The sequence below is a fragment of the Caenorhabditis remanei genome, chromosome X, assembly GCF_010183535.1.
Source record: "Caenorhabditis remanei strain PX506 chromosome X, whole genome shotgun sequence".
NCBI classification, from domain to species: domain Eukaryota; kingdom Metazoa; phylum Nematoda; class Chromadorea; order Rhabditida; family Rhabditidae; genus Caenorhabditis; species Caenorhabditis remanei.
In genome coordinates this window covers 1,024,839-1,044,646 of record NC_071333.1, presented here as the reverse complement: position 1 = coordinate 1,044,646, position 19,808 = coordinate 1,024,839, and the positions used below count along the sequence as shown (strand labels likewise).

The window sequence follows — 19,808 nt, the reverse complement described above, 5'->3', positions numbered from 1 at the left end:
ATTTTTTTCGCCCTTTTTTCATAGGAGTGTACGTTGGCCGAAGAAGATCAAGGAAAACGTAGTGAGCTGAATGAAGGTAGACCATCTTCTACGGATACAATTGAATAGAACGCGGCATGAGTTTCGGTCAACAACAAAAACAATACGACTAGTTTGAACAAACAATATGATGACCAAGTATCTATATGCACTTTTGATCATTTTCAGCAAAAGAGAGTTATTGTTACTTACAAGCTCAAAAAACCAAAAGTGAAACTCAAAAAGTTGAAAAAAGTTGTTTTTTTCAAAAAACTACCCAATGTTTGCAGATATTTGGTTACATCTTTCCTTTTTACACACAATGTGTGTGGTCCAAACAAAAAAAACAATGGAAATCATCGATAACCTATAGAAAATTGATAGAAAATCCGTGAACATAAGTGATAATTCTCACGAAACGCCCTCCCTTCCATCGTTATCATTATCATGTTCCGTTTTCCAGATAATAAAGACCTTGAGATGAGATTTAAACAAGAGAGGACGCCCAATTGTGATCATTCTTTTCTTTCTTCTCCTATCCGTTATGTTTTGTACATGTGTTGTCATCATCTGTCATCTTATTCTATTTAAATTCAATTGAAAAGGTTGGGATGGGTCGGAAGGAACGGATCTTGTGATGAAGTGTAGTGAAACTATCATTTATTACATACAAATTGATAATGGAAATTGATAACATGGGAACGGGAAAGTAGAGCGGAAGCATTGTATGATTGAGGTTAAGAAGGTTTTCATGATTTCACATTTTTAACGATAAAGATATGTTTTTTTTGTAATTTCGGGTCAGACATGAGTTTATATTCTGCAACATGACAGATTCCCAGAAAATATCATCTCATGTGGTGAAACTCTGAAAACCTTCCAAACCTCTCATACAAACATTTCAAATATATGATTCAGTATTCTCTTCCGGTTCTGATGGCTCCTTTTCCGAATTCATCAAGTATGGAATCTCATTTCTCAAAATCTTTCCTTTCTCCGATCTTGGAATAAAATCGAGTATAATAACTTTGTTGATGGCCATAGCAATTTTGTGTTCTGCAATGTTTTATTGGTTTTTTTGTTTTTTAAATGAAAGCAATGTCTTCTCACTTTTCAGTAATTTCTCCAATGTGTCAGATGTAGGAACTTCGTTTTCATTCTTTAGGAGGACTCCGCACCACACATGTTGGTCATTCTGCATCACCACTACGTCATGCACCAATTTATGTTCACATAATATGCTTTCCATCATTTCTGATGACACCAGTTTGCTTTGGGCGGTTATTAAGTCTGTGAGGGCCCCTTCAATGTGCAACCGACCGTTTTCATCAATCATGCCATAGTCTCCTGCAACAAATTTTTATAAACAAAATTCCATTTTCTGACCTACCTGTCTTGAACCAAGATTTTCCAAATTTCCTACTCTTGTTCAGCTCATCATTTTGCAAGTACTCTTTAAACAGCTGTCGTCCACTCAAAATAACCTGTCCCCACTTTCCCTTTGGCAACTCTTTGTCGGTTTCCATATGTGCCACCTGAAATTCAAAATGTTTCGGTCAGTCGCTGTTTCAAAGTTGTCGCTGACTACTTTAATTTTCATGTCATCAATCGGAAGACCGGAATTGAGAAGATTTTTTTCAGATTCTTCATCGAACACACCAAAACTCGCAACACCGAATTCCGCTCCGGAGTAAGCTGAAACACAGAACTTTGACTAACTGAAAATTTCTGATCTTTATTTAATTCCGGAACTAACCTTGCAATAATGTAACATCCAAAATCTTCTTTACTTTTTTAGCGGTGGAGACGGAAACTACGGCTCCATGGTTGGCAATGATCTGAAGTGTAACTTCTGAGATTGAAACTTAAGAGTGGAAACTCACTTCTAATGATGATAAGTCATAGATTTTATGAACTTCGTATTTGATGAAACATTTCAGTAATTGGGAATTCGAAAAAAGTAGAGAAACCTGAAAAATTACAGTTTTTGTTTGAGCTAAAGACATTTACTCACTTTGTACTGCTCGATAATTCCAGCAATTCTGTCCAGCAGTGACGCTCTCCAAACATCCAACGTTGATTCAGCAAGTACACAAGTCTCTCCTTTTGTGAGAATAGTGAAAAGATAAGATAAAGCATCATGACAGTGAAGACCATCTGTTATCAAATGGTTTTTGGACTCCAGTGGTTCAGATTTGGTGAACATGTTAAACAACTTCTCGAAATAGTCATGACAGAGATAAAAACCACTTTCTTGGGAGTGAGAGATGTACTGGTCGGTTTCCAAGCTGGAAAGGCATCAGTAATATGAATAGAAGTTTACGAAACTAACCTTCCAGGAACAATAAACGAAATATCATTGCTAGTTTCCTGAATACAGTCATAATTGGGAGAGAAACTCAGGAATCCAAAAGCATCAATTATCCAGACATGTCGTGCCAAGCTGATAGCAGCAATGTCTTCGGCTAACACAAAAACTCTCTGGAAACACGTCTTTATTGAACAATTCTGGTGAAATTGTATACCTGAATGCTATTAAGGGTGTTTTGTGAAATACGGAGCACATGTCCGTAGTGTTCGAAGTCCACAATTGCAGTAGTGCATCCGATGTCAGCAAGTTTTTCGGAAGCTGGAATAAATTTAAAGATTTGTTCTTTGAGTTGCAGCAAAACAAAATTTTTTTGATTGCCCCTACATTTAGAATCTCAAAAATGTTATATCACTCACCAATATGACTCGGATTAATCAAAACTGGAATAGCTCCCAGCAAAAATGCGCCAAGCTGATAGAACACATACTCCACTGTATTCTCCATACACATCAAAACACGATCCCCGTTTTTCACACCATGATGTGACATATAGTTAGCCGTTCTTCTAGACCCATCCACCAGCTCTTCGTAGGTTACACATCTGACTTCCGAGATTTCTTCAATCTGAAAGTTGAGAGTACGGCTGTATTATGGTAATATGGAGTTAAGTGATGTTTACCAAAGCTATCTTTGCCGGATTTTGGTTTCTGTGGTAGCTGAGATTGTCTAAGAGCCATTCTCGGAGGTTTGGGTTATGAAGATGTTCTTTTTCGGTTGGTTCTTCTTGGTCTGGAACTGAAACCGGCTCCTGTTTTAGAACTACAGTGCATTCGGTTGTTTCATCGCTTCTTTCTTTTTCGCTAAGCTCGCTCAAATCCTGAAAACAAAAATGCAAATTTATTCTAAAATTTTTGGTTTAAAAACTCGACATACAGGATATAACTTAGGCTTGATCGTGCCCTCGTCGTCGTCCTTTGAATTGTTACTATCATCGAGAGTGACCGTTATTTCGTATTGATCAATATTGAAGTCGGTCATATTTGGGAATCGAAGAAAGAACTGCAAAAACAGAAGAAAAAGTATCTAGGAGCAAAGCATGCCCGATGAGCAAATTTGTCGACGGGCTCTTGAGAGATGAGAACAGTCAGTGCAGTCAAAAATCCCTGTCTCTTCGTCCCCCTCAATTTCTCAGGGCGCACTTGACGAAAAGCACACTGATAGAAATAGAGAGTAAGTAACATTGATTTATCACTCATCTGTAGTAGAGTATGTTGAGGAACTTTGTTGAAAAAAAAGTTGAACTGGGGTCTATGTAGAGAAGTAGACAAATATGACCTTTTTTGGTTTTGTTTTACAAAAGCGGCGACTGTGATGAAGTTGAAATGAAAATTGTGTTTGGTCAGTGTAGTACCCTTCAGTGACCAGAACGGTCTGTGCAACGCAATTTCAGTAATATCACAATGAGTCAATATAAATGAAACCTTGGAAGACTGTGATATTAAAGTATAAAAAAATTCAATATTCTTCAAAACAGAGAACACTACTTATAAGTGAGACAGAGCAGCAATCTGCCGACACACTCTCGCACACGCCCAGCTACCTACAAAATTTATATTTTTATGTAAGAATTTTTCTGTATGTATACATACAAATCTTCCACTTCAAAATTTGAAGTTGAAATAAATAGCACATGATTTGGTTTGAAATCTGATGAAGCATGCTACAAAAAAAAGCGAACTTTATTATACATTTGAAAATCGTAAAATTCGTTCATGCATACAAATCAGTGCATACATTTGTTTTTCTTCGCTTCTTTCTGACCTTCTCCAAATGCAAGAAGAAGATTACTCTGGCTTAGAATTTGAATGTAACGTCATTTTTCAACTACAGGCATTAGTTTTTTTTCTGTTTTTGCAGAAGCTATCATATTCAAAATTGGCTGGTCTACGTACCAGTTCATTTATCGTTTGTTAATCTCATTTTTCTCTTTCTGTATTTTATTTTTCATACAACGAGTGACGTGACGTTGAAAAATTGGGACAATAGAAGAAGCGCGCGTACGCCGATTTTTCTTTTCTACTTCCACCTTAGAGATTCCAATTTAAAGTGATCTTCAGGGAATTGTGGGACGATGGGGGCACTCCCTTCCTCGTTTTTGCACAAGTGCACTTGTGCTTTTTTTGTTTAGAAAAGAAGACGTTTTCAATAATTGTCCAACTTTTTTTTGTTATTTTTTCTGAAAAATCCTACGAGAATAAGAACAATTTTTGGGAATAGCTACTTATCAATAATACTAATAAATTCCCATGTATGGAAAAATATTATTCCATAATTAGAATCTCCTAAAATTCCATAATTAGAATCACCTGAAAGACCTGAAAATCGGTTAGCTAACACGACACGAGAAGAGTTTTCATTCAAACTCCTCATTTTTCATTTATGACAATTAAGTAGGCGTTATCGGTGGTACATCTCTATAATAAATACTTCAGAATTCTGGTCCCATCCTTCAAACCTGCCAAAACACCCCATTTTTCTCTCAAAATTGTTTTCCCCGAACGCACAAATTCTTTTTTCCCCATTTTTTATATCTGACGGAAACTAAAAACTACTACTCTGAGCATATTCTTGAAGGTGTGTTTTCGGAGTGAGCCCGTCTGGGGAAGAAGAAAAAAAAGAAGAAAAACATTGTCAAGAGTGTTTTCCTCTCAAAGAAAATTGCCTTTCCCTACTACCTTACTGAATAGAATTGACATCTAGAAACGTCTTCTATACTTTTATTCCCGAATCTTCTTCTTATAACGGAGCAGGTTAGCAAGATAGAGGATTAATATTAATGTTAGCTTTCCTGTGCCATGTTTTGTGAAACATCAGAAAAACGTTGGAAATGTTTCAAACTTGTGGTATCATCTAATTTTTACATACTTATCAAAGCCCCGGTTGAAGTCCCAAGTACTTGGAGCCAAAATTCAGAATTCAAATTTTTTTTATATCTGTCAATGCCCGAACCTTATGTCTGGCTCAAAGGGCCGGGTATTTTCAGCCAAAGTTCAAAATTCAAACTTTTCCGAAACTTTTGAACATTTTTGAACTTTTTTCGCGAAAAAAGAAATTTCGACTACTATTCAGAATGAGAAGAAATTCTGAAAAATCATCAAAAAAGTTTACATATTCAATAAAAAATTGAAAGAATTTCAAATAAAAAATTTGTAAAAAAATAGGTTCATTTTTCAAAGCCGAGCCTTTCCGGGTCTTGCCAAGCCAGGCTCGGCTTTGACAAGTCTGACTTTTTAGAACTCCTTGTAACGAAAGCCCCATATTTTCCATCTCAAAAAGTGTCAAAATTCTAGTATTTAAAATTCCGTCATTTTTTTAACTTCCCCTCGACACCATATCAAATTTCGCTGTTCTCCTTTTCTATATTCTTTTATCCCACGCCAATTCATCCTGTTCCTCGCCTCTATCCTCAACACAAACAAGAGTTCCATTCCTAGCGGTGGCATCCAATTGTATCAACATATCCTCACTTTCTCACACTACCCCATCCATTAGCGACTTTCACCCTTCTTTTCATAGAACGCGTAGCCGTGCGCGTGCGCAGCGCACGTACATACCCACACACACGTACCCGTCCAAAAAAAAATCGATGACACATCCTCGCAATTACCTTCACTCTAACGGCATGTAGCAGATGGATGGAGGACAGGAGACAATTGGCCATGACTAATACCAACTGGACCGTTTTATTGATTCCGCCGACTGGCCAGACACCCGCAACCTGACACTTCATTACTTCTACCTGTTCCTACTCTTGATTTGAAATTTTGAAAGTTTTCGCTAGTTTGTGTCAAGCAATGAGTAGCTAAAGGTGTACAAACAAACGTTTTCAAAAAAGTTTGATCTATATGTTTTAAGTCCGAGTTTTATGACTTCGGTCACCGCTCCCGGTACGGTCATAGAATAGGAATGAGGTTTTCCGACTAAAGTTTGAAAACACTAATGATTGTTTTCCTGACAAAGTCATATTTTGGTACGTTTCTATAAAATAATGAGATTTCATAAAAGTTTGCTTTAAATTTCACTTTTCGATGTTTTCAATTCTAGCAGTCTACACTCTCTTTCAATTTCCAAAATTTCAAATCCAAAAGTTCAAGCACTTGAATTTCCAAAATTTGCTGTAATAATTAGATGAGAAAACGTTAGAAAATTGAGATGGAAGTCGTGCGCTAACAAGATTATGGTAAAACCTCGGCACTGTTTATATTTGCTAGCCTCTCGGATGTTAAACACAACATTTGTGCGGTCAAACAATGACCTCACCTGTGTTTTCGCGAAAAAGTCCTTGAAAATTTCCACTTTTTCCTGTTCTCTTTTCTGCTAGTGATGAAAAAATGAACTATTGGGCAGCTTTTGGCATATTTTTTTCTTTTTTTCCGTTTCATTTCTCGTCAACATATTGATTTTATTGTTACCTTCTGGTCTAATCGAAATATTAATACGTTTAGTTTCTTATCACATCTTTCACGTTTCTTTATCATTGTTATCAGTTGGTATAGAGTACCATCACGCCGTTTTTCAATTTTCGATTTCCAACTGAAACCAAACCTACATAACTTTTTTCTTTGTTTATACTTTTTTGAATACTTGTTTTATACTTTATATTAAGCTCATTCTTTTTTTCAGACAACCATGGCTTGCGGTGGCTCCTGTATAAAGCTGCTCTTCTTCATTGTCAACTTCTTCATCTGCATTTTTGGTGCATTGATTTGTGGTTTCTCGTTGTGGGCCAATTTGGACAAAGACTTCGGAAGTCACTTAGCTGACTTCGTTCGTCAAGTTGATGGAATTGATGTGAAATTGGTTAATGAAATTGCCGAGGTTGGTTTTTTTTTTGGTTTTTTGTTCAGAGAATCAATAATAGACATTCTATCTGTCTTTCAACAGCGAGAAGAGGTCATATTCTAACTGCGAAAACATTTATAAGGGATGAAAAAAGACAATGGTAAAAGGATAGCAAAAGGGTATTAGGTCACATGGTGATGAAATCTGTTTTTATACAGATTGAAGGTGTTTTTACAAAAACACTATTCATATGTGAAAAATGAAGATATTTTTCGAAGATGAGAGTTTCAATAATACAATTATTTCTTTTATTTCCTGAGGCGTCAGTCTACATCTAACCAAGATTAAAATTTTAGAATGACATGCAAAGTAGAACAACAGAGTCGCTGATGAGTTGTGATCAGACTGTAGAGTAAATCAGACTTGCAATGCTCCGGGCCGGACCAGGTCGGACCAAAACCGGGTAATATGAACTGTTTTTCTACAACTGCAAATATAAGAATCCCGACAATGCTCTAGATTCTAATGTCGACCTGATAAGTTTTAGTGATCCAGGCTACATTTAAAAAGCAAGAGCTGATTAAAATCACTAGGTCAAAGGTCACACCACACTAAATTTTGAAGCGCTTAATCAAGATTTAAAATCATGTTTTATTTTTCTATTTCTTAGTATCAAGCCTCTCTCTGGATCCTCGTCGCCGTCGGAGCCCTCTTGTTCATTGTTGGATTCTTCGGATGTTGTGGAGCAGGATGTGAAAGCCCAGTTTTACTTGGATTGGTGAGTTTCCGTATAGTAAGATCAAAAAACAAATATTATTTTTTCAGTTCATCTTCATTATTGTCATACTCACCGCCATTGAGCTTGGAGCTACCGTATTCGCTATGACGAACAGAGAAGAGTTTGTGTCATCTATTCAACAGGTTTGTGATTTAAAATCTTCATTATTTCTATCTGTTCTATCAATGAGTAAAATTCAGGTTCTCGAAAAGTCGTCGGCTACTCCAGATCTCCGTAAGAACATCAAGCCAATCCAAAACGTGCTTCAGTGCTGTGGAGCTACTGCTCAGACTCAAAACTTGTACATTGATGATGGATTATGTGGACCGAAACCGATTGCGGTAAGTGATTACAATAAACATCGATACTGAGAATTTGTTTTTGTTGGAAACCGTGGTATTAATGGTTACTTGGAAGAAATTCATGGATTTTCCGATCGCCGCGGTAATAGAGAGTAACCGACCAACTTCCAACTGGTTATCAGTTCTAATCCGCTATAACACAAAAATTCTCTAAACTCTTTCGAATACCCAATTGTTTTCAGCATCCAGACAACTGCTTCGACCGAATCTCACATATGGTTCAATCTTGGGGAGAGTCAATCGTCGTCGTCGCCTTCTTGCTATTAGCCATCGAACTCTTCGCTATCCTATTCTCATGCATATTGTGTAGATCATCCCAAGATATTCGTTATACTCCCTACTACTCTTAAATCATTGTTTGGAATTTGGGTATTGCTTTAAAGTTAGGCGAAAAACGTTTGAGGATTGTCAAACTAAACGCTTTTGGTCAAACATTGAAACAATACCAAGAGCATTTCATTTCCTCATCTCCCCTCCCGCTCATTTGTTTTTTTTTCGTTTTCTCATTCCTCAAACACTTTCTCTCATTCTAACTCTGATTTGATGTTCTACCTCGGGTTCCGCCTTTTTTTTATTTGATTGTTTTCCAATATTTCTAATCTTTAATTTCAAATGTTTAAAAACTTTATTTTGTCAACATTATCCATCTCATCCGCTTCTTTTTTTTGCAATAATAAATACGATCAAAGGATTAACCGAAACGCAAATGTCCATCTGGTTTCCGGTATAACTGCATTATGTTGCTCCGGAAGCCATCAATCCACGAGTGTTTTTGAGAATAAGCTGGTTGAACGGAGGATGTTGAAGATGCGGATGCAACACGGAAGTTCCTGGAATAAATGCATAAGGATTTTTGGTTTTTACACATGATGCCATGTTGTGGAATCTGTCTCCTCAGATATAATATCATCTAGAATAAAATAAATACCTTGTCAGACGGAACTCTTGCTCTTCAACATCAAATTGTGATTGATTGACGTATTCTCGAGAATCTGAAAAGTACCAAATTTTTCATAATCAAAAAAACAAAACATACTCAAACCATTACAGATGCCAACCACAGCTTTGTGTAACACAACTGCTCCCGTATCTCGGTCCCGAAATTTCAGCGATCTTAAAAAATTAGATTATTTGGGTTGGCATTCAAAACTGACCTATAATTCGGTGTGCACTTCAGTTCCTGGTTGCTGAGATTTTCAAGTTCTCCATTTTCAACAATCAGGTCGCAGACACATCGATTGTATTGTGTTGGAACAACATTAGCCTCCATTTTTATCAGTTCACATCTTGGAACACATTCTAAAAATAGAATATTTGTTTGGTTAACTGCATAGGAGGTATGTATCACATTTCATGACATTTCGAATGTTTCAATTGGTTCGAAAATATTTACGTCATTAGACCACTAGAAATAATAAATAGACTGGAGTTACTATATAAAATGAATGGTTAAAAATGATCAGAGTATTTAACTTTCTTCATGAAGGAGTTATAAATATCATTGTTCCAATGATTCACTATAAAAATATTTGGAGGGTTCAAGACCATCACTAAGATTGCACATTGCAAACTTGCTACAGAACTACACCGCCATTAAATAGCCTGTACAATATAACAGTGACTGTAAGCATAATATCTCTTGTAATCTAATAAGGAAACTCAGGGGTCCCTAGTTGGAAATGGTTTTTGAGGACATTCTCGGACTTTTACAGTGGTAAAACTCTGAGAATGTTTTTCTCAGCGGGAAGTGACTAGCACTATATAAAATCTGAGAAATGCCTAATCAAGATGTCCCTAATGTCTGGTAGCAATTCACACCGATTCCAACCTTCCGCCCCTCTAAGATTCTCTTGTATGTTAATTTTTAGCTTAATCAAATTTTATTTGAAAGATTTTGTCAGAATAACATACAAATAACAGCGGGAACACAAAACAAATATCTCTGTGTTGGAATTCTCTAAAACTTTTGTATTCTCAAAAGTTTGCTCCATAAGCTTTTCAACTTTCTAGCAAAATGTTTCCGGAAAACAATACTAGAGCTACAATTACTTATGGTGAGAAACCCAATCCATTTTTAATGACAGTACCTGCTATGTTCTGTTGAACTGTAATCATGAATCGAGTAGCTAGAAAAATAAAGAGCAGCATTGTCATGTGCCGAATGAATCAGTTATCAAAAATATGAGCTTTTTGAAAAGTCCGTTTGCCTTATGAAGGCGTGGTGTCAATAAGCTATCTTATAGCAAGCGTAGCCCTTGAAAGCTGATCGTTTTCTAGCCCAGAAAACGAAGGTTTTCAATTTTATTTTGTCCAGAAAGCCTCCCTCTTTGTCACAATTTTTGGTCCATTATGCGTAGGCCGCCTCCATTTCCAGAAGTAGTCATCAGATTTCTTGAGGGCGTCGGTTTCTGTTTGTTTTTGGCCCCGGGTTTTCTTCACTTTTGAAATATCTTTGAATGACTCTCTTTCAGCTGAATCTTGCTAAAGAATACAAAACACACATTCGAGTGTGTGTGGGTTTTCTTCTCTTTTCTGTTAAGTGATCAAGAATAGCACGTGAAAAGGAATACAAATCTATTTCTTTTCAAGACGTCAGACCCCTGTAAACACATATGGAAAATGAGCTTCGCAGGTAGTAGACAGGATGGAAAATCGAATAATCAAAGTGCATGTATCATAAGGGAACATGTTTTGCTTGGCTGTTCTGGATTCGATTACATGTGTTGCACATGTTATTTTTAGCAGTTCGTTTTTTTCTGATGGATTTTCCAGATAAAACTTCCGGATTCCTTACAACAATTACATTTCCTAAACTTCCTTTCTTTTCGAACAATAAAAGTGCTGGTATCATAACAAAACACATGCTGTCCTGTCACAGGACAACAATTCCTGTTTTGATTTTCTATAGCTACATTGTTATTTTTCTTTACTTCCGCGTTATGATTCACGTTTTGGCTAAACAAAGATATTTACGGTGCAGAAATCAGGTTGTCTGGCTTGGATATTACTGTTATTACCTAAAGTACACAATGAGTTCAATTTAGAACAACGCCGTCTTCCAATATTAACAATTTTAAGTTCAAAACTTGGGAATAACAGAAATTTCCTTTTGACGCTTCTATTTCATCACACTCAAATTACGACGTCTCATGCCACTAATGATTTACTTTTTCTCACTTTTATTTCTTCTTTCATTCGTTTTTCTTTCTAAAGTAAACCAATTATGTATTTGTTGACAAGCTTCATTTACATTTACAAGTTTTCGTTTTACATAACGTGTACAAAGGGAAAAATGAACGTATTCATTCAAAAATAATTTTATCACAGTTGCTCGTCTTGTTCCATAGCACTCAAAACCATACTCTCATTCATTCTCTGGAATGTGGTTGGCTCTGCAGTGGTAACCGTTTTGCATCCAGCACGATTTCTACATTCAGTGCGCATACTTTTCTTCATTGATTCTTGTTCGCCGAAAATCACGACTCGTAGAGATCTGAAACATGCATTTTATTTATTTTGTTGCTATGAAATAATTTAGCATACCTCAATCCAACTCTATCGAAGAGATGAATGAATTCTATTCTAAAATTATGGTTGAAAAATGCGTAGATCAATGGGTTCAGACACGCCGAGCACATTGCCAGACAGTGGCATATACTGAATGTGGTGACCGAGAAACTTTGCACCAATTCAAATGTGTTGAACTAAAAAAAGGTCAAAAGATTATAATAATGTGGATGAACTCTATAGTCTTACGATATGGAAAACATTCAGTGGTAGCCAAGCAACTGCAAATACCGCAACGACGCATACAAGTAGGAGATGAGTCCGGCGTTGGCGTTCTACCACGGATCTGAAATTCATTGTGAAATACAAAACAATCAGAATCTTAGATTACCTTCGTCTTTGACTCGTGTTTGTGTTTGTTGTCACATTTTGATTCCTATTAGCGAATCTCAGTTTCATGCGATGTGCAATTCGAGAATAGGCAAAAACCAGTGAGAACAATGGGAACGCATACTGTGTAATGAGTACGGCCAGAGTATATGTGGCTCTTGATATGATCATCTGAAGAAAAACAGTTTTTTATTGCTTCCTAGATGGACTTACCTTCTCCCAGATATCATTCTGTTCATGACAGATATAAAGAGCGAGATCACAAAGCGGCTCAACAAACACCGGTGTTAAATCAGATGCCTGGAGAAGAGGAACAGCCAATATAAGTGAGATGACCCAGATCATTATGAAAAAACAGAAGGAAAGGTTTTGTTGTCGCTCTCGTTTAGTGGGGAAAATAATGAGCACATATCTGGAATGACGACCTATTAATTTTTTTTTTCTTTTCTTCTAGGAAAATACCTATCCACCGCAATTGAAGCTATTGAAAATGTTGAGAGAAACACATTGAACCCTTGGAGTGAACCGGCAATTTTGCACAGTGTTCGGCTGAACGGCCAGAACATGTATAATACGGTGTACAACGTGGTTGGAGCTGTTACAATGCAGACCTGGAAAATTTTTTATTGGTTTAATTGTCACTGCAGGCAACTCACAAAAAAGTCAGAGAGCGCTAAATTCAGGATGAAAAAGTTACGAGTCGTCCGCATTGCTGGGTTAAGAATAACAACGATGATCGTAAGAAAGTTGCCTATTGCTCCGAAGAGAATGATCAACATATATGCAAATGTGATGAAGTATCCGAACTGAAAATTTGAAACTTTTTGTAAAAAAAACAGATTTCCTGGGTTTTTAAAATTCACCCACCTCTTTTTGGGAGTACTCCGTCCCGTTGATAACTTGATCATCGCGAAAGTAGTAGTTGATTTTTTTGAAAATTTCCGCGTAGTTGTCACATGACTCGTTTACGGCGGATCCCATTTGTCCGGAGCGTTCCAATAATTCTGAAATGGGAAGTTATATGATTATGGTAGGAGGTTCTCAAGTCACGAGTAAAGAGCGGAGATAATTGAAATAAAATCAAGAAAATAAGATAATAAGTGGGAAAAGTTTCTGGGAAATTTCAATTTTTTAGAGTAGATTTGTGGGCGTGTGAAAGGTAGAGAATGGAGTCACTTGCAAAATGTTTTTACAGTGGTCAAAATTTAAAAATGGTATTTTAAAAATAAGCGATACCGAAATTACCATAATGACCAATTTACACTTTTTTACAATGACAAAAATAATGACAATTTTCTACAATGACAAAACCAATGACAATTTTTTTTACAATGACAAATTTTTACAATGACAAAATCGGGGATACTGGGCAACCTGGTTTGTAAAGTTTCTCAAGGAAAGGAATGTGCAAAAAATGTAGACTAGGAACTAGTACCCCTTATAGAGTAAAAAATCTACTATCGTGAACGTTTGGTATTCAAAGAACAACCGAGCCTAGTAGTTAGCTAGACCTATAACGAAGAATGGTGTCTACTTCGAGAAAAAATGAAAAGACTAACATAAAAGGAGGGTAATTATCGAAATTCCAAAGATGAGATGAAAACTTTTTCTCTTTTAACTTTTCCTCCCCATTTTTCCAATTCATTACAATTGAGTTTTCGTCTGGAAAAGGGGGTTGGTGGAGTTGGTTGGCATCAATTTAAAATGAAAATGTCCTAACTTTTTCTGTATCCTCTCTCATCTAATGATGCGAAATAAGAAGATAGGGAAAAGCGGAGCAAAGGAGATGATGGTGAACAGAAAAATTTTAAAATTGGAGGGAGCTTCAAGATAAAAAAAAATGAGGAAGAGTGGTGAATAAGAGGAAGAGAACCAAATACGATTGAGCCAAACTAGAGGCATCACCACAAGAAATAAAAATTTCTATGACTTTGTTTTGACGGAATTCCTTTTTTTCAACTGCCACCTATTCCCCTCCGTTCTTCTTCGTTCTAGATGAGCATTTTTTTCTTGGGATATCCATAAACATGGGGCCTGGTTTCAATGCTGGAAGAGGATGAGCGGAAAATGAAGAATGAAACAAAAACAGAATAACATCTGGAAAGAATTTCTGAAATTCGTGATGTTTCCATGAATGCAAAGTATATTAGAACCAGGAATTGGAAAGTTGTTCGCTTTTGTTTTGGTTTCTCTGAAAGTCGCCGATGGTGTGTCCACCCTCTTTTCTTTATTTTGATTCCCTTCAGTAGACCATTAATTTTAATGAAAAAAACGGCATTCATAGAAGCCATTGGAGTGCGTGCTTCTATTTTTCAACTTTTGTGTGAGAGAGCTTTTCAGTGCGATTTTTAAAGCAAAATGTTACATTGAAAACATTTACTCTGACTTGAGTGCAACAGAAGAGTTTTGTGAAGGTTTTGAAATCAAATCTATCTAGTACTGTAAATATCAAGATAAACATGTTTTACGCAATTAAGTTACACTTTTGAATCGGCAAAAAATGTTAAAGGTTATTCAAAACACGTTAACTTTCTGCAAAATCTTTGTATCATCCAAATCTTCCATCTTGTCACAAGCATTTTTCCGCATAGTCTCACTTTTCTCCCAGATTTTTTTTCTTGCTTGACAAATTGCTGAAACCTAAACTTTCTAGGAGTTTGTCAGCATTTTTTCAAACTAAAGAAGTCTCGAGAGGGTTTGCCAAGAGAAATGTAATAACTCACACATGAAAAAAATCTGATTGGGAACTCTAGGCGATCGGTCACAGTATTTTTTGCTGAGCGGAAGATGGGTTATATCAATCTGACCAGAACTGAATGATGTGTGTAAACGTAGACACCTACAGTAGGACACAGACACATCAGACATATATTCAGAATGTTCTAGTTACTGATGTATATGTTTCCACAATTAGTAACAACTACACCATATTCTATTCAATCAACACAAAGTGTAAGTAATCACCCCTGAAAAGAACGCAGCATGTTTTTCGAACGGATAGACACAACCACATACACAGAAAAATGGGAACGACGGACGGCGGCTAAAGAAGCCCATATTTCCTTTTTTGGTCGAAAGGAGGAGTGGGTCTGGTGTGGCATTATTGAAAAACCAGCGACGAATCAACGAGAAAAGGAGAATGAAAAACACGTAGGAGTAGGGCATGAAGATCTCAGTGCATTCATAGATAATGTCATTGAACAGGACGAATATAAATAGAAAGGACGAAAAATAAAAAAAGATGAGGTGGTCAAAATATTGGGTTTCTTGGAACGGCGGACCATTCGGACCAGAGAACGTAAAATTCGGTTTTTCTAGTTTCCATGTTTAACAGCACTTCAATATTTTTGAATCTGATGCTGTACATCAACTTTGTAAGACTTTTTCCGAACTGGGCATCTTGAATAGACCTCACAACAAAAAGAGAAGATGTGTAGGGGGACAAGCCACAAAGCCAAAATGAATGCGTTAATGAAAACTACAAAAACACAGATTCATACATAACAAATCAGATTTATGTATTATATGCTGGAAAAAGGAATAGAGAGTTAGTTCTTGCGGGTGTTCTGATATTTTACCATATTGAAAAGAATCATAAGTGAGCATGACTGCAGGTGACTAAACTTAAGAAAAAAGTTTAAAAAAATGCATTACCGAGACAGCGTAAGTAGCGTAAGTAGATTACGACGTTTTTTTAGATAGTCAGATTATTCACGCGTGTTTTGTCTGAAAAATTCAAAGCGAAAATAACAAAATGCACTACTAGTGGTCAGAAAAAAAGAGAAGATGATGTGAACTATTCGTACTGGAAAGCTAAAAATATAAACGGAGAATTTTAGATGGGTGTTTTTTTTTCGCGAAACAGACAATAGTCGCTGAGAAAAAATCAGATTCAAGGTTGAGGGCTGAATGGAAACATGCCAATTCTGGGGACTGTTACTAACTGTTCTCCGTTTTTAAATTTTTGAAAACTAATGGTTGAATTCGTTTTTATTTAAAATCTTACTACCGTAAATAACTCGAAACGAAAAAACAAAGTAATTTTCACTATTCATTTCAACAACAGAAATCACATTTAAATTTCAAGAAAAACCAAAAGACCGGCCACTTCTTATGTGAAAACATGTAATTTTTCGTATTCAACGGTTCCGTTTACCAAAAAACAAGCATTCCAATGTTCGACAAATCAAGGTTTAAACCATGGGGAACTATATCATGGTATAAGGCTTAAAATTGAAATTTGGAGAAAGAAAAGATGAAAAAGCAAGAAAAAACGACATGGCTTTACAATTGAGACATCCTCATTGAAATGGAACTCCCGGATATTTCTGCAAAGTCATTTCATTCCACCCCTTCTTTTATATTCCTGGAAAGTCGTTTCTGACAACCGATTTTTGAAAAAATATGGTAAGAAAGAGGGGGGAAAGAATCTTCTAACGTTTTCCAGGTTTTTCCAAATATTGTATTATGACCGGCCACAGCTAAGATTGTTAATCTGTGCACAGTATTTTCAATTTTCATAACACAAAAAAAAATTAAAAAATGAGTTTGAAACCGTCATGACATATATTCCGCGAGAGCCGTATTGTGGTAATTCTAAATGGCAGACCGTTATGTAATACTTCGTTATAGCCAAGTTTTGTTTTAGTGACGACTAAGCTACTGCAATACTCACGCCGCACTTTTCAAGTCACCTCAACTGTATAAAATTGTGTTTATGTTTGACCAATTCAGAAAAAAAATCAAAAAGTGGCAAAAAACTTGCTGTGAGTTCTCACAGACACACGTCAAGTAGACGGATTCACAAAAAAATACATTCATAATTTTAGTAGTACGTTTCCAGCAAGTTCCAGTCGAAAATGGAGTGGTTAAAAAACATAAAACCCATTAAGAATAAGTAACGAGCTGTTTTGCTCTTGGAAGCCCCAGAATACCAGACAAAGCAAAAGAGTCACAAAAGATTGTTAGACTAAATATTATCCGGATCAATCTGGATATTACGTTTAGCCGTTCCAGATAAAGATATTAGAAAGATCTAATGATGATAATATATTCCTAGACTTCTAATATTAGCTGCAACGCTTTAGAATTAAAAAACAAGGCACGGTTTGTTCTGAGAAAACGCCCACGTGTGAAAAAACAACTCGAAGAAAGGAACAAAAAGGAAAGATACAAACGATCTCTGCAAAGTGTCGGTAATTTCTTCCTTTCTCTGGATGAAGTGGTAAACGTTAGAAAAACACTCAAACGAATAAAGAGAAAACATGAATATACAGAGAGACAGACAGGCCTGGAAGGAGCGGAAATCTTGAGGCAGTTGCTTTTTCGAATGAAAACAAATAGTTCCATAGACACGGACATTTTGCTTCTCCACCCCTCCCCATTTTCTCCTCATCCCCCCTTTTTGGACAAGCTTTTTACCGAGATCTGAAAATAATAGACAAAGAGAAAGGCTCTTACGAGAATGGAGGCAAAAATTTGGGGGGAAAAAGAGAAATTGATAGAATTATAAAAATAAATCTGAAATAAAAACAACAACTGCTTGAAAATTCATTCATTTTTTCTCGCTATTTTCATGACTTCTGTCACAATTTTTGCATTTTCAGCTGTGTTTTTTCATTTTTTGTTGGTGGTTGTGATTTTCAATATGGAGGTGTGAGAAATATTATAGAAATAATTATCGCAATTTTGAAAATATTTATGAGAATTACGGAACTCTGAAAATAGGGTCTGAATTATGATGCGATTCATTGCAAAACAATAGGAATCAAATTTGGAGATACACTGAATTCATAACAGTTGTTTTTTTAAGTTTTCAAAAAACAGTGACTATTCTCAGTGTCGTATTAAAAATTACAGTGACAATTTCAAAAGTTACAGTGACAATTTTCACAACTACAGTGACAATTTTAAGAGTTACAGTGACAATTTTCACAACTTCAGTGACAAGTTTAAAAGGTACAGTGACAATTTTAAAAGTTACAGTGACAACTTTAAAAGTTACAGTGACAATTTTAAAAGTTACAATGACAATTTTCACAACTAGAGTGACAATTTTAAAAGTTACAGTGACAATTTTCACAATTACAGTGACAACTTTAAAAGTTACAGTGACAGTTTTCACAACTACAGTGACAATTTTAAAAGTTACCGTGATCATTTTCACAATTACAATGACCATTTTCACAATTACAATGACCATTTTCACAATTACAGTGACCTGTTTGAAATTACAATGATGTCACTCTATGAAATTCCTCAGAACGGAATTGTTAACCCTTGGTTACATGAATTAACCAATAAATAAAACTGGAAGACGCACATCTGTTGTTTCTCGGTAAAACACGTATTCTTCATTCAACGGAAAAGAACAAAGGTCCGTGTTCATTAAGATTCTAAAAGCGAAAAAATAGAAAAAAGAGAAAAAACGTGTGTCTATTCTTGTACACATCATATCCAATAGTTTATGTTTAGAAAATTTCTTTTTTTGTTGCATTGAGGAAACTAAACACTTTTGTGTTTCAAACATTCTAGTTTTCTGCAACTGGATTTTTCTTGCAGAAATCAAGGAACCTGTGAATTTATGAAAACTTCATGAGACTTCCGAAAACAAGAAGTGTCATGCAAAAGAAGGCTCCAAGACGGTGTCAGGAGGTGTACATAAAAGCAAAAAACGAATGAGAAATGTGCGAAAAACCGAGAGTAAAAAAACAGGAAATTGGATCATCTTGGTTGAAAGTTATCGGGAAAAACTGTTTTTTCCTGGCAGCCTGCGAGCGGACGGGAATCGAATTATAAGTTCTTTTTTTCTGGTGAAGTTCCTTTTTGGAAAATTGAAATAACTTCGGATTTTGAGAAAAATAAACCAGAGAACTGATACCAAGCCATATCGACACTACCATTCTGCTGTAGTCATTCTCGAAATAGAAGTATTTTTCAATTTCCGGCCGACAAAAAAGTTAACGTTACAGATTGTCTGTATCAAAAAATCACCGGAAATTAAATTAAAATTTTCTAGAAGAGTTGGGCGAAAATTATGCTATTTTGGAATTCGGAAAATGAAAAATGACGTGGGGAATTCAAAATTCTCATAGTTGTTTTTTTCAATCAGGAAGAGAAAATCGGTTCCCTTTCAGTATAGTACTTGTGGGAACAATGAAATGTCAATATTACTGTAACTACATTCAGCTACATATAAATCTGGAATCGCGCCATATATGTTTCTCAAGTTACTCTCAAGAAATAAGTGAGAAGTTACGCACAAACGAAGTATCCCAACAGGACTAGCGGTCATTAATTCCACTAGAAGAAACCCAGCTCAAGACGAGTGTAATCAAACTTGTCAGCAACACAATAGCATCAAAAAAGGGGGAAATTGAATTGTTCCCAAGTTTGACGAAACAAATTGAAGGTTCATGTGCTCTTCCTTTTCGACAGGGAGCCTGATGCACTCTCTGCGGGCGGCGTTTCGGCAGGGATAATTCAATTGCGCAGCGGCGATACATTTTCGATGTAAAGAAGCAATATGTGTGACACATGGAAACTTGCAATTTCTATTTCCTTTTCCTTCGAGTTTTTTCTCCCGTTTTTTTCCTTCCGA

The 19,808-nt window shown here is 36.1% G+C and overlaps 4 protein-coding genes across 4 annotated transcripts; 1 reads left to right on the top strand and 3 right to left on the bottom strand.

Moving 5' to 3' along the window:
• Positions 1 to 919: 919 nt before the first annotated feature.
• On the bottom strand, positions 920 to 3,367 carry GCK72_022269 (uncharacterized protein; the record flags this gene model as incomplete). Its single annotated transcript, XM_053734732.1, has 12 exons — positions 920 to 1,074; positions 1,129 to 1,365; positions 1,409 to 1,553; positions 1,604 to 1,713; positions 1,775 to 1,856; positions 1,902 to 1,988; positions 2,033 to 2,306; positions 2,351 to 2,499; positions 2,544 to 2,647; positions 2,746 to 2,953; positions 3,009 to 3,206; positions 3,263 to 3,367. 12 exons carry the CDS (start codon positions 3,365 to 3,367, stop codon positions 920 to 922), a joined length of 1,854 nt encoding a protein of 617 aa, XP_053578298.1.
• A 3,651-nt stretch (positions 3,368 to 7,018) lies between these two features.
• On the top strand, positions 7,019 to 8,661 carry GCK72_022268 (uncharacterized protein; the record flags this gene model as incomplete). The annotated part of the gene is made up of 5 exons (XM_003107016.1): positions 7,019 to 7,207; positions 7,842 to 7,949; positions 7,997 to 8,092; positions 8,150 to 8,290; positions 8,494 to 8,661. 5 exons carry the CDS (start codon positions 7,019 to 7,021, stop codon positions 8,659 to 8,661), a joined length of 702 nt encoding a protein of 233 aa, XP_003107064.1.
• A 341-nt stretch (positions 8,662 to 9,002) lies between these two features.
• GCK72_022267 (uncharacterized protein) lies at positions 9,003 to 9,581 on the bottom strand (the record flags this gene model as incomplete). The annotated part of the gene is made up of 2 exons (XM_053734731.1): positions 9,003 to 9,141; positions 9,466 to 9,581. 2 exons carry the CDS (start codon positions 9,579 to 9,581, stop codon positions 9,003 to 9,005), a joined length of 255 nt encoding a protein of 84 aa, XP_053578297.1.
• A 2,051-nt stretch (positions 9,582 to 11,632) lies between these two features.
• On the bottom strand, positions 11,633 to 13,189 carry GCK72_022266 (uncharacterized protein; the record flags this gene model as incomplete). Its single annotated transcript, XM_003106875.2, has 8 exons — positions 11,633 to 11,804; positions 11,855 to 12,015; positions 12,068 to 12,164; positions 12,210 to 12,379; positions 12,422 to 12,620; positions 12,671 to 12,819; positions 12,865 to 13,014; positions 13,076 to 13,189. 8 exons carry the CDS (start codon positions 13,187 to 13,189, stop codon positions 11,633 to 11,635), a joined length of 1,212 nt encoding a protein of 403 aa, XP_003106923.1.
• Positions 13,190 to 19,808: the final 6,619 nt, after the last annotated feature.